The sequence below is a fragment of the Durio zibethinus genome, chromosome 4 (assembly GCF_047325235.1).
Source record: "Durio zibethinus cultivar Kanyao isolate XHJ-2024 chromosome 4, ASM4732523v1, whole genome shotgun sequence".
Classification (NCBI taxonomy): domain Eukaryota; kingdom Viridiplantae; phylum Streptophyta; class Magnoliopsida; order Malvales; family Malvaceae; genus Durio; species Durio zibethinus.
Window position 1 is genome coordinate 8958584 of NC_143165.1, and position 15698 is coordinate 8974281.

Here is a 15698-nt window from a genome sequence, read left to right on the forward strand (position 1 = left end):
ATTCAGCTTTTTCATGTTGTCATGTCTCATATGTACGGTACCTTGTGGTAAAGGTTTTCTTTTACAACTTGGCCACTTCTTGCCTCAAGACTTTGCTACCAAATATTGCATGTGACTTTTCTGTATCGCAACTCATCAAAAATCTTAAGGGTTTAAATTAGATATCATACAAGTTATTAAGTTATTCCAATTCCGTTTCAATAAAATTTAAATTACGTTACTTAGTGAGTTAAATGTAAATATTTAAATATTTAATTTGAATATTTTACAAGCATGATTAATTTTTATATTTTAATATATCTTTTTTATTATTTTAATTAAAATAGTATTATTTTATTTTTTTATATCAATTTAAATTTGCACTCATTTATGAATACAAATAATCAAGTATAATCAATTAAAATCAAATATAAAAATTAAATTATTTTTTATTTGATAAATAAATCTAATCCAAAAAAATAAAAAATTTTAATTTTTTATTTAAAGGCTAAAGCTTCAAAATAATAATAAATTTGAAATCAAACTTAAATTTCTCCTCTTATCGAGTCTCTCATATGAGGATAATATGATGTATTAATATGACAAAATAAAAGCATATGGTTAATCTTTAAAGTAAATTTAATAATTAAAAATATGATGTGAACATAATAAAAAAATAATATGATTTAAATTTTTAATAATAATTATATATAATAACAAAATAAATAAATGCATCTAAAAAAATGACGAGCATATTCCACGTGGCAGGACCACTGTGGATAGAGATCTTATCTTTTTTATACTAAGTTCTGCTTCTAAATCTTTACATATATATATATATATATTTACGAAATTAAAAACAATAGATTGGGTGGGAGTTTTTGAGTTTGACAGCTAAGATTGAGCAGTGACGTGTTTGGAGGAGAATACGTGTATCCAACGTGGAATTTGATGTGAAATTAGGTTTGAAAAATTAATTAACAAGGGTAAATACGTGTGGCCACGTAGATTACATACAAAGCACAGCTCAGATTGTACTTGGCATTTCTATCTTTTTTTTTTTGTTGGTTTGTCAGTTTCATTTGTGGATTGTGACTACATTCAAGGATTTGGATTATTGTAAATGAATTATTATTAGCTTAATAATAAGTATTAATTATATAATTAATTAATGTATAAATCATCATTAACAATTACGACAACAAAATAATAATAATCATTTATTTTCCATTTTAGGATTACACTATGGTTTTTTTTTAGTTTTGCCATGAAATAAAAAAGGCAAATTATTACTTGATAAAATTATAATGTGATGTAAATTTAATAATTTGCATATTTATTTTTATTAATTTATGTTTAATATATATATAATAAAAATATTATCATGTTATAATTTATTTTAGTCAAATATATATAATTTTTATAAAATTTTAAATTATATTTTTTTAATTATATTATTATATCAAATCTAAACTAATAAAAAAATTTTATGTTATGTGTTGCAATAAAGGAGCTTGAATCCTAAGAATTTTTTCTTTTATATAAAAAAATTCAGAGATAGATAGATTGTTCAATTTTTTAAATTAATATAAAATGAACCGTATCTGATAATCTAAGACAGATTACTGTAAGTCGAATATTCAAAATAATTCCAACAAGTAATAATTGATAAAACTTGAATCCAAGATATTTTCGTTAATAAAAATAAATTTTAATCAATTAAATCAATCATTTTATTAGTAAATCCTAAGAATTGAATAATTAAAAACATTAGCAACCTGAGCTTGGTTTAGTTTTCTAAAGGAAAAAGGATGCTATCAGAAAACAGGCAGGTCCAACTGAAATTCTTCAGCTCAATCAAGGTAGCCCTTTTCTCTCATTTCTGTCCAACCTATCATTGAATTTATTGTTAACATTATATGATACAACTTTATTAGATAAAACATTCAGCCCTTACTATATGATAGAATCATTGGCATCATATTATAATATATGATAAAATAATATTAATAAATGATTAATTCAATTAATTTTTTTTTTTTCGACGAAAAATTCTTGAATTCGAATTATCGATGTCATTTATTGAAATTATATCGAATATACGATCTGTAATTATCTATTTTAAATTATCAGATATAATATATTTTATTTTAATTTAAAAAATTAAATAAATTACCTATCTCAAATTTTTATATAATAAAAAAATAAAAATAATTGGTATCATATATTAATATCAAAAGGGGAAAATTATTTTTATGATAAATTCATTCCAGGAAAAAAAAAATGATTCAGGGGAAATTGCCAAGCAGATAATGTGGAATGCATGCTCAGAAATGCATGTGAAAGTTGTTGGCGCTCCTATCTTTAGGGTGATGTGTCATTTTGGTGACAGTGATTAGCTCTGCACGCTGCAGCTTTTGTTGAAAACCTGCTCTGCAATTAATGGCGTATGTTTTGATTAAGTTCATGTAAATAAAAATATCAGCAACATATTTTCACGTGGGTGTCATGTGAGGATCCAGAAGATAAAAAAATCCTGCAGTACCTTCTAATCTTGTTATTTTTAATGATTTGATTAGATTTTTCAAAGAACAAAGACAAAGTCAAATCCAGGAATGGGTAGCAAAGTTGTGATTCTAATTTTATCGGTTAAATTTTCTATTGACAGGCATGCCAAAGTTTTCTGTTATGAAATTTAAATTTATAAGATATTTTTATGAAATAAAATTATAAAATATTTTATATCATTAATTAATAAAATGGTAAATTATATATAAATTTAATAAAAATAAAAAATATATTTTATATTTGATATATAACATAAATAATAATATAATAATTTTTATAATTCACACATATTAAATATAAATATTCAAATTACGTATTAAATATTAAATAATAACATCAGATGCTGGCAAAATCAGTTTGCTCGGATTCATTTGTTTGGTATTATATCAGTCTCAATTCGCAAGGCAATTGCATTCTGCAGTCACCGGTTATATTAATGATCAGAAACAAGTGATTGGCGTTAATGACTAGTCCTCCATTAAAAGAGTTTTCGGTTTAATTTTATTCTCATCTGGTCAGCCTTGTTATGCTGATGACCAGAGTTGCAGCTGACATAAAGAGCACATCCTCCCACAGCACCAGCAGCTCCCTAGTGTTCAGCCATTGGATGAGAATGAATTTAATATCCAATTTATCCTCCAAAAACTTTGAAAAAACTTCATTCAGACGTTAATATATTTGAATACGATTCGTTCAATAAATCAAATTATTTATATTTAATTTAATAATAATTAATTTAAATTTAAATTTTATTTAAATCAAATATAAATAATTTATAAATATTAATATATTATTTATATTTTTAAATTAAATTTTTGGAGAAAAAATCATCTAAAGCCCTCCTAACGGCCGTGCCATTAACACTGTAGAAATAAATTATAACTCATGAAAATCCAGAATTACGAGTTCTTGCACCCACACTGTACTCTGAATGGAATAGTTATATAAAGTGTCAAGATTGTGACTCATACAAGAAATAATATCATTTTCATGGAAATTTCTTGATGTTTGATGCCTGTAATGCCTGTTGGTATTTTCTAGTGAGTTTTACTCTTCCACCATGGCCTGCTCCAAGAGTTTCAAGAATGCTTTGAACATCAACTGGACACCATCAATACTAGCAGGTGCCAGATACAAATGAAGATCATTATAGAAACGAAATTTCAATGGCAAGATCTCCTGAAAAAAGCCAGCAATTCTATAATTTTATAAGCAGAACCAGATTCAGATCATGTAAAATCTAAATTAATGCTTTTCTTACCACTTTCCAAGCAGATTTCCATCTCATTTAGTTCATTCCCTCGAAGAACAGCACTGAAATCACCTTCAAGAACTGGCAAGAAACCTGAATACACTACATTGTCATGAACATATCATGCAAGATGCAGCAACCAACTAAAACACAAAATAAAAGATCAGATTATATCTTACACCGAAAGAGAAGCTGCAATTCTTAGCAAGACAGATGAATGGTACCAGATGTAACTGTTATTTTAGTGTTTTGTTATGCCATATAATTTTACACATAACGATACTAAAATAAAGATGAAAGCAATACAATTTAAAATTTTGATAAAAAATATTTCATATTTGATATGTCAGCATGAAATATAATATGATAATTTTACGAAATATAATATAATAATTTTAATATTTTACATGTATTTAATACGAAAAAAATACAAACATGAATATGTAAATTACCATGTATAGTTATAGTGATACATATTGCATGTTATGCCATGCATTAAGGCTTTAGATCCAGGTGGTTGAATGTATATGTAACAGGAAAATCACTAAAATTTACATGTCACAATGCATGATTGCAGATGTAGTAGAGTAAACTAGATTTTGTAGAGGTAGAGCACGTGTTGCAGTTCTGTTAGAAGTCCTTCTAAAACAGGGATGATCCAGTTGGGCTGCAAAGTTCTTGCTAAGGCCCATCTGCCAACCCATTCTGAATGTGACCTACTGACTATAGGAGGATTAATCCAAGCTATATAAAACTGGACTCATTATGCCATTAACAGGCAGTCTTATTAACTACTAGAGTATTAATCATTGGAGATTTGATTATTTTAAATATAATACAATAATATGATATAAAAAAAATATAAAATTTATATAATTTAAAATTTAATAAAAATTAAAAATTATATTTTATATTTAACATTTTTATATAACTTATGATATAATAATTTTCATGTTAGATATGATATATATAAATATACGAATAATCAAATTTATTTAATCGAATCATTATATCCATTAGTACTTATGGAATTAATTAGTTATATAAATGTTTACTTGATTGATTTATGATATCTAGCTTGGGTATGAGGAAATTGAAACATGGGATGGTTGATTAATGCTTTATTTGGATAGACGATGGAATAAATTTTTATTATACAAAAATTATTGTTTTACCATCGAATTAAATTGTTAAATAACAGTTTCGATTGGATGAGAATTTCTTTGTTTTGTCATATAATTAAATGGCAAAATGATATTATCGATAAAATTAGAATTTCTCTCATCGTTTATCCAAATAAGATATTAATATGACTAAAAATTAATGTTCCTATTAGATGAAATACTGGTACTATTTGACAACCATATTTTACTTTTGGTATGTACAAATTAATGCTTCTATGGGATGAAATATATTCTTTGGTAACTCCTCAATATGATTAAAAATCTTATACCACCTATAGATATAGCTGAGATTAATTATGATGGATTAAATTAATTAATTAATTAAGGTGGAACTTTCAATTATCACATTTAAGTCCACCTTTCATTTTCAAGTAATATTCAAACTAGAAGCAAAATCATGATTGAATTTCAATCTTTAGTCAGTGCGTATATCTTCAATTAAAAAAAATTCAAATTTCCTCTATCTAAGATTTTATTTGATAAAAATTATAAAAAAAAATAAGGATGAAAAATGATTAAGCTACAAAACATAAAAAACATTGATAGCAATTATGAATCCTAATTACTAAATTAAAAGTTTTCTAATCCTTATTTTGTTCTATCATTTCAACTAAACAAATTCATAATTGCAAGTATACAAAATATTATTTTTTATATTTAAGATTATTAGTGTTTGAATAATAAATAAAATTAAAGACATAAATAATATCTTAGTGTTCGCAAATTATTTGAGCTTAATTCAAATAAAATTTAATTCAATTCGATCATTATCAATTAAGTTTGACTTCAAGTAATTTGATTTATCAAGCGAATCAAGTTTAAATTTTTTAATGTTCGACTCAAATAATTCACAAATTTAATCGAAATTTTATATTTTAATATATTTTAATATATTTTAATATATGAATTCGAGTTTGAGTTTGAATACAAATAATCGAATTTGAAGTTAAACATATAAATCAAGCTCATTTTTATTTGATAAATGAGTCTAATTGAATGAATTTGAATAATTTAATTTTTATTTCGAATCAAATTTAAGTTTAAAATTAAAAACTCGATCAAGTTTGGATCAAGTTTTCAATAATAAATTTTAAGTTGAACACTAGCTCAAATATTTTTAAAATATCGATTCGATTCGACTTGATTTTAAAATCAAATTAAACCTTTTTTTTTTTTTTTCATTTTCTTGCCCTAGTCTTCTCTTGTGCTTCACATTCACATATATTAATCACACAAAAACTGAAAGTGACCCACTCCTTTAACCACAGCACAGCTAACCCCACATGCAGATACGTGGCTTGCAACCCAAACAACACAATCAACTTCTAACTCTTTTTTAAAAATTTTTTTCTTTATTTTATTCTATCCACAAAACATATGCACTTTAGAATTAAGAAGGAAGTTCCTATTAATATTTCTATCATTTTCCTTTTTATTTTTTATATATAAATGTCAAATTCAAAACTTCTTTACTTAAAAAGTATATGATAAATTGTTAATTGTAATTAAAATACTTCAATTGCGTGATAAACGATTAGCACTATACATAGAATATTATCTTACAGTAGTGGTGCACGTTCATGATTTTTTCTTTTTTGGGTTAATATCATTAATAATCTTTAAATTATAATAAAATATTTAATGTATAATATAAATTTTAAAAATTTTTAATATGACATCTAAATTATGAATTTATTAATTAATGTGATATTCGTTTAATACACAATAAATAAATAATCTTTCAAATATCTTATCAAACTTATAATTTAGATATTACATTAAAAAATTTTTTAATTCAAATATTATTTTAATATTTTATTATAATTTAATAGTCATTTATGATATTAATTTTATTTTTTATTATTCAAAATTATTACTAATTAAAAAATAGTTGCGTTTTAGCGTTGAGATTTGTAATTATTAAAACATTTAAAAAAAATTTGAATTAGTATTAATGTTATTTGTTGACTGTAATTCTGTAATTTTTTCTATTTTTAAAGTTTTGTAATATTTATAATTTTTGAAAAAATATTTATTATTTTAAAATAAACAAAATTATCCTTAAAAACCTTTTATCCTATCAAGAGATACTTTGGTAATCACCCTTTGCACTTAGGAATCCCAAAAATACTCTTAAAAACCTTCAATTCTATTAAGGGACTTTGGTTTTTTTTTTTTTTTTTAAATAACTTAAATTTTCTAAAATGCTCTTGAAAATCTCCTTTCCCATTGAGACATATTGTCATAATTTTCTATGTACTTGATTACAAGAAGGTCCACCATGTCCATGTAAAACATGATAACAATAATAATAATCCTATATCACAAACTACTACCATACCATATAATAAGATATACATATAATATATATATATATATATGTAAAAGAATTAGGTGATGATTGAAGTAAAAAAAAAATTATTATAACTTACTAAAATTATTAATTTCTTTAATGTCAAAAAATATACTTTTTGTCTTATTTTTTGTATGTTCTTGTTTAATTTTTTTTTATGGAATGAACTCAACTTTAATAATTATTTTTTTAAAATATTATACTAAATTAAATTTTTAAAAATATGTTTTTGAAAATTTTAAAGCTTAAACTTTATAAATCTTATTTTTTAAAAAATAATAATCTAAATTATATTTGTTTGATAAAAAATTAATATGCACAATCAATAAAAAAAAAAAACAAACATAATGGACAGCAGGATTATCATCAACCTCCATTACAAAGGAAAAAAAAAAGATTTAGGGGTTTGTGGTAGGCCACAACCTTTCAATTTTATAGTATAACACAAACAAATTAACCATTAATAATTGACTTAATTCATGAAGACATACACAGTTGGAAACATGGGATTAGACAGAGAAATGGTGAGATATTCCATCCTTTTGTTGATGTTGTTTGAATAATAATAATAAGAAAAAGGTTACCCCTCCACTCTTATTATTATTATTATTATATTTGGCTTTTTATGTATTTATATAATGTAAAATATTAATAATTTATATATTTATATTATATTTTTTAAAAATTACATATTATAATTTATATCAACATAAAAAATATAAAATATATATTTTAAATTTTTATTAAATATTTTTTAAAAATTTTAATCTGCGTCATTTTCATTTTTTTATATTATTTTTACATTATATTTTAAATTACTTAATTTACTTAACGTTATATATAACATATAACTCTTCTAGAAGCCTTCTCACGTGCCAAACTTCTCTGAAAAAAAAAAAAAAACTCAATCCATAGGACAAGTTGAGATGTTCGTAACTTTGATTTCATTAAGTACAAAGAATTAGATTTAGACTTGACTATTCATTATATTTATATGTCTATTGATAATTCGTATTAAAAAATAAAATATATATTTTATTTAATTAAATTCAAATATAATTTTATTAAAATTTTAAATTATATAATTTTTATATTTTTTAATAATTATCGTATTATATTATTATATTATATTTTAAATTATCAAATTTTTTAAATTCGAAACACTTAATAATTTAAGTGACGAAGAAGAAGGCTTCTAGAAGCCCTCGCAAGTGCCAAACTACACCATAAAGGCAGAGATTCCTTCCTAACTCATTTATGTGAACAAGTTAGGCCCACAAGCTGAAGTTGGGTGGTCTTTTTCTTGAGTCTACACCGTCCGATTGTTTGAGTTCGAATGGTTTAGGGCAGATAACCCATCACGGATGTCAGTGTAGGCGATAGACTAAAGAGTATAAGGTGGCTTTGGTTTATTAGCCTTCTAGAAACCTTGGCGTGTGCTGTATGGTGGGAGGGGAAAGGGCGTAGATATTTTCATTTTTGTATTTTTGTTAAGAAAATTTATTGATACTTCGTGTATATATATATATATATATTTAGGTTGAAATTATGTATAATAATTCAAGTTTATATAAAATATATAAAATATGTTTTTTTTATTAAATTTATATATAATTTTTGTTAAAATTTTAAATTATATAATTTTATATTTATTGTCATCTCGTGTTGAAATTTTATTATTATATTGTATTTTAAATGGAATAACCAGCGCAGAGGGATAATGGTTGAAAGATGTTTAGCCTTCAGGGGAGGGAGGAATCAGCGTTATATTGTGAGCTTTCCATCGGCTCCAAGTAAAGCTTATTGCTTTGTTAACTTTAGCCGGCTCTTGCTTTGAGCAATCAAGCTCAACAAGAACAAGGTTTAGATTAAGCGTGGAATAATAAACGATGTAAAATTTAGAATTTAATTAAATTGATTTATATAATTAATTTTAAAAAATAATATTTAATAAATTTAAAATTTAAATCTTAATACATTTTTTTTTTCAAAATTATGATTTTTTACGTACAAAAAAAATTGCCTTTAAGATGTTGTAATGCTTTTATAATCAAATACTCTTTGTTATCGTTTGTTAAAATGATGTTACTTAACATATGTTAAATTTTATATTTTTTATGATTTTATATTTAAGTTAAATATTTTTATTTATTGTTAACCAATTTTAAATTAGATATTATTAAAAATATTTTTCAAAACATAAAATATTATGATTAAATACTTAATCAAAGAAGAATCATATTAAGTTACTAAATAACTTAAGGAATCGTTCCAAGATTAATTATTTTTTTGATTTAAAAGAATCTAATTAAGAAGGATATATAAGTAAGTTATCGATTGTCGTGCAAATAGGAGTCTGATTACCTTAAACTTTTAAGAAGAATTATTAACTACTTTTGGCATAAAATCGATTGCTTTAATAGACAAAAGTTAAATATAGTTTTCATATTAAATAACATTAACTGCTAGCCTAGATTAATCGATTGTTATGATTGAATATGAGTGAAATCGAATCCTAACCTTAATGGAATCAACTGTTATTGATTGATAGTCTTTTGAAAATTTATTTGAGGCTATGACAGTTGATTGCCTTATATGAAGCTATAATTAGAATCATTTTGAAATTGAAAGAAATCGATTCTTATATATTTATGTAATGAATGCATTCTATAAATAAAAAGGAGTTGATAGCTTTAAGGGTAGTCAATTACTTTGCTTTAAATAGTAGTTTGAAAATTGAAAATACAAAGGGACAGTCAATTGCCTTCTTGATGGATTCGACTACTTTGTGTGAAAATTTACAATTTTCAAAAATGTAAAAAATTATTGTTCTTGGAATGAAAACTTTAACCAGTTTAATAAATCAACTCATCCTTGATTATTCAAGATGATATCTTTATAATAAAATGAAGTGATCTTTGATTGGAACAACATAATCAAAAAATCACAACCTTAAAATTAAATCTTTGTAAACAGAGATTAATGTAAATTCATTTGATATATTCAGAAATTCAATTTCGTCTTATCTTTTCTCCCATTTCTCTCAAGATAATTGTTTGTTTCTTTGGCATTGTTTACTGTAGAAATCTTGCTAAGGATAATGCATTTCTATCTCTCATTAAAGGGCTTTTAATAGTTTGGTTTTTCTTGTGCAAAGTAAACCAAACATAGGCTTCATTGCATCTTAAAAGCTATTTGATATAATATTTTTTGTATACCATAATTAGTAGAGATGAAATTTTTTGTATACCATAATTAGTAGAGGCAAAATAAGCCTTTAAGATAATAGTATTTGTAACACATCTTGAAGTCATTTCTATTATTGATTGAAGGTTCCATTTGCTCCACTCAATTTACAAAAGAAAGGCTACAAAAAGATCACAAGTTATGTAACAAAGTTCTCTTTATTATTTGTATTTTTAAGCATTGTTTTTACTGACAGATACCTAACATGATATCAGAGCACGAGTTTCATTTTGTTGTTCATGTTTGTTATCATTTTTAAGTTTATTATGTTATAAGTTTTTGTCTCCATTTACACTTGATAGAGATCTGTTAAAATAATGTTATCTTATACCGATTAAATATTAAGTGTTTTTTAATTTTATATTCAAATCTAACCTCCACCTATGATCAGTTGATCTTAATATGAATGTTTAACATCACTCATTTCCTCTATAGTTTCATTCCATTTTATTATAACAAAGATCACTAGGGATGAATGGTATTCAACTATTTATCATAGAATTAGTGGAAGGAAGAGTGAAAAATATAAATGTGTATAGGATTATCATCAAACTTGCAATTTGTGAAATTACTTTTTTCTAATAGAAATGCTAACGTGTGCTTATTCATGTAATCAAGTATATAATTATTATTTCACTTCTTTTATATATATATATATATATATATATGTAATCACTATATGTGCACAATGAAAAATATCATATTTATCAAACAATAAAAAAATTTATTCATTACATAAAACACAAAAATAATCATTAAGTACACAATGACATGTAATGATCTTATTAAATGCTCTTAAACCCATTTTAGGAGCCTATGTTTAGAGATTAACAAAGAAGAGAAAAAGTACACTCATTAGCATAATTGGAAGGTAAAATTCATAGTCAAATGGTACATCTCTCAAATGTAGTTAGTTCAACCCATAGATTTTTTTGATTGGTGTAGTGCCCATAGATTTTAAAACCAGCATCTAACTATAGAAACCTACAATATTTATGGAAATATGAGTGATTTAATGGTAGTAATTTTAGCTAACAACATACATCACTAATTATATAGAAAGTTTTTCATGAATGAAATCAGTGGTTTTAAATATTTGATTCAATTAAGCATGTAATTGAATCAAATTGATATATTATCAAACTTGAGATTAATTAAATTTAAAAACTTAAGACTTAAAACTCAATTTAAATTTGATTGATTTTTATTTTTTATATTTAAATTTAATTTGATAGAATGTTATTATAAAAATTAAAAATTAAAAATTAATATTTATTATTTATTATTTATTTATATACACATTAAATATATTAAAATATAAAACATTTTAATTAGACTCATAAACCTCTCTTAAGTATTAAAGTAAGCGAATTTAGCTTCTCTCATTATTCAAATAATTTAAAATCAAGATGATATATTATCAAATTCGAATTTAACTAAAATTGAAAATTTAAAACTTAAAATTCAATTTAAATTTGATTGAATTTTATTTTTTATATTTAAAATCAATTTGATAAAATGTAAATATAAAATTTAATTGTTAAAAGAAAATATATGTTTAAGAGTATAATTAGATAAAAAATATTTAAAAACTTATAATCACAATAAATAATAAAAATTTTAAAATATATATATATATTTTATTTTTAAGGCTTCATGGAATCGAGTTGAAGTAGCTCGACTGCTATAGCTTTGGATTCGATTTTCTTTTAACATAGACAAAGCCAAGCCAAGCCGAGAAACTAGAGAAGGAAATTCTTAAATGGCTGCAGCTAAAGCCGGAGCCAAAAGCAAGATCTTCTAGAAGCTTTATCTTTAACTAAAACAAATCAGAAATTCAGACAGTAACTGCCATGTCCGTGTCCAAAAGGAAAAACCACCCGACAAAACACAACGCAAGACACACCGCCTTTGTCCTTTTTAAACCCATTTTATGTTTATTTTTTTATATTAGTTTTCAATTTTCTAAAAAAAAAATTAAAAAAAAAACTTTGACCCCTATAAATATATGTACCTCACTCTCTGCGTCTCTGTCTCCGATCTTCCAAACCAATAGAAAAAAAATCCCTCTTTTTCACACATATTTACCGTCTTGCCCTTCTTTCCCCAATGTGTGCATCCCTCTCTTCTCCTCTCGCCGCAAGACCCATCAGCAATTTCTCTCCGATTTCGCGACTGAGGAAGCCTGCGGTGGCGTCTTTTAAGTCTGCTACCGCCACGGACAATAACGCGGCGGTGGCCCTGGCGGTGGCGGGGAGTTTGTACGAGACACTTAGGGTGGAGAGAACGGCATCGTTGAACGAGATCAAGATGGCGTACAGGAGCTTGGCCAAGGTATACCATCCCGACGCGATGGGATCTTCATCGGACGGAACTGATTTCATCGAGATACGCAACGCATACGCGACTTTGTCGGATCCGACGGCGAGGGCCGTGTATGATATGTCGTTACGGGCACGTGCGAGGCGGGTCAGGACTCGGGTGTATACGACCCGCAGATGGGAGACCGATCAGTGCTGGTAGAAGATAGAGGAATCCGATTCCTATTAGGACACAGATGTTGCGAAAATGTAGGAGGTTTTTACACATGTCACGTTACGTGGCAATGTTTTTAGCTGTAATTTTTTTTTGTTTTATCCGGGGAATTGAGTAAATACACATCTTTTTTTCTTCCCAATTTTTCTTTTTTTTTTCTTTATTTTAAATATTTCAAGCATATTACGAAGAAATAATTATATGGCCATCTCAATTTTAATAATTATAAATAAATAATTAATGAATTCAAATAAAAAATTTATTTATATTATATTTGAATAGTTATAAATGACTAATTAATATATTCATATAAAAGATTTATTATTTATGATGAATTTAAATAAAATAAAAATAATATTATTTTGATATTTAATATTTAAATTTTAATAAATAATAATAAATAATTAAATTCGTATGTGAATTTATTATTCAATTACATATTTAAAATATATAAAACTTTGTGCTTGGGAAAGATTTTAAATTTTAGTAAATAACCTTTATTTGTTATTAATTAAGAATAAATTTGAAATTTAAATTTAAATTTTTTTATTTTATATTTTAATAAAAAATTAAATAAATATTTTAATATATTTGAATTTTTAAATGAATTCGAATTAAAATATTAATACTAAATTTAAATAAATTTAAATATTATAAATATTAAATAAATTCAGATACAAATATCATAAAAATAACAAATATTTACTCCGTTACCATTGCTAAATTTGATTATTAAAAAAATTGATTGAAAAAAGGATTTGAAGCTTGGTTTGTTATAAAGTGGATTGGGTTTATTTTTTGAGTTTTGGTTTTTGACAATGGGATTGTTCATTATTCTACTTAATTTACATTACATTGTCACTTTATTATTTTACTTTTACATGTTGTAGTCTGAGTTCTAGCAAAGCATGGTGCCATAATAATAAATAAAAGTGAAACAACTAGTATTACTATTTTCTTTATTTGTTATATATTAACAGAGAGGGCCCCAATTGGTTTTAAAGTAATAGTAGTTGGTTCTTTCGCTACTACACATGATTTTAAAGTGTATTTATCAAATAATGGTTAATAGCAATAGGTATCACAAAAAAAGATCAATTGGTAAGGGAAGCTTTTTTTTTTTTTTTGTTCCAATTTCAGTTGATTATTGCGAGAAATACTTTATAAGTAAAATTTTGAATATATTAAATAAAAAATTTCAGGAGCATAAAATTTTAAATATATCATATTCATATTAAAAAATACGACATTAAAATCTTCGAAGGAGGAATATTAAATCCAAACAAAACTTAGATACTCTACAAGAATATTAATGCTTCAAAGTTCAATCAAATAGCTAAAGAAAGACAATCCAAAAAAAATGTCAAACTTGATATTATGCGAATTAATTCTTTCAAATCAGTAATTTTCAAGCGCCAACCAGATGAACTCTTTCTCTTATTGCTTGTAGGCGCATCAGTCATCAGCTAAGGTTCCGGTGTCCTGTCTCATTCTTTCCCAATTATCAAAAAGAGAATGCTATTCACGGCATCTCATTCCATGCCGGCCATGATTGCATTGCATATTCGACTAATCTTAACCCTTTACCAACATTATATGTAAGCAAAAGTCACTTTCATCTTAAGCCTTCTTAGAATGGTAGATTTCTGCAAAATGGTGGTAATTCAGTAGAATTCAGGGGAAATTGAGCATTATTAATGCAAAAACAGCCCATTAGAAAGCAATAGTCATGTTTCTAATCCTCCAAGCTACCAACAAAAGAACTATATCATTTGATCCCTCTATCACATAGACAAAATAAGTTAATAAAATGTGAGATAGAATAGAGAATTTTATCATGAATCGATTGATTTTATATGACTTATTTTTAATCTTTTATCGCTTTTATTTGGACATAAGATCGAGGGTGATTTTTTTATTTCATGTTCACAAATAAATATATTAAATCATGCATTTCATATATCTACATATACAAATAAATAGATCAATCTATAGATTCACACATGATATCTTGCTATACATAATGAACGGTATCAACTCATATGGCCATGTTCAATTCAATGGAATAAAAATAAAATAAAAATTAGCTTTCGGAGAAATGGCTGAGTGGTTGATAGCTCCGATCTTGAAAATCGATATAATTCGAAATAAAAAATTGTCGAAGGTTTGAATAATATGATCTGTTGATAAAGTGTTAGATTCTTAATTTTAATTATCAAAGCTTAAATTTTGATAACCTTGAATATAAAAAAAACTTGGTATATGAAAAGCAGGTTCATCTAAAATGTTCAGCACCTCAACTACCAAAATTCAAATATTTATACGTTCAAGTACGAAATGATGAATGATTAACGATGCTTTAGAAAATCAATCAATTTTGGTAAAGGAAATAAAGGTCATGTAGGCTAAGATGAAGGGCTTTTACTAAAGAGTGAAAAGATTAATGCCGGAAGGGCAGCTGCATACAAGACACTCGGCACTCTATCAAGCGACAACAGCTTCCAATTCAATATATATATATATATATATATATATATATATATATAAATTATCTAATTCGTATCACATACCAAATACAAAA

At 24.9% G+C, this 15698-nt stretch overlaps 1 protein-coding gene across 1 annotated transcript; it reads left to right on the plus strand.

The window, feature by feature from the left end:
• The first annotated feature begins 12547 nt into the window (after positions 1-12547).
• On the plus strand, positions 12548-13259 carry LOC111287998 (uncharacterized). The gene has a single exon (XM_022878735.2). The coding sequence runs from the start codon at positions 12692-12694 to the stop codon at positions 13103-13105; it is 414 nt and encodes a 137-aa protein (XP_022734470.2). The 5' UTR covers positions 12548-12691; the 3' UTR covers positions 13106-13259.
• Positions 13260-15698: the final 2439 nt, after the last annotated feature.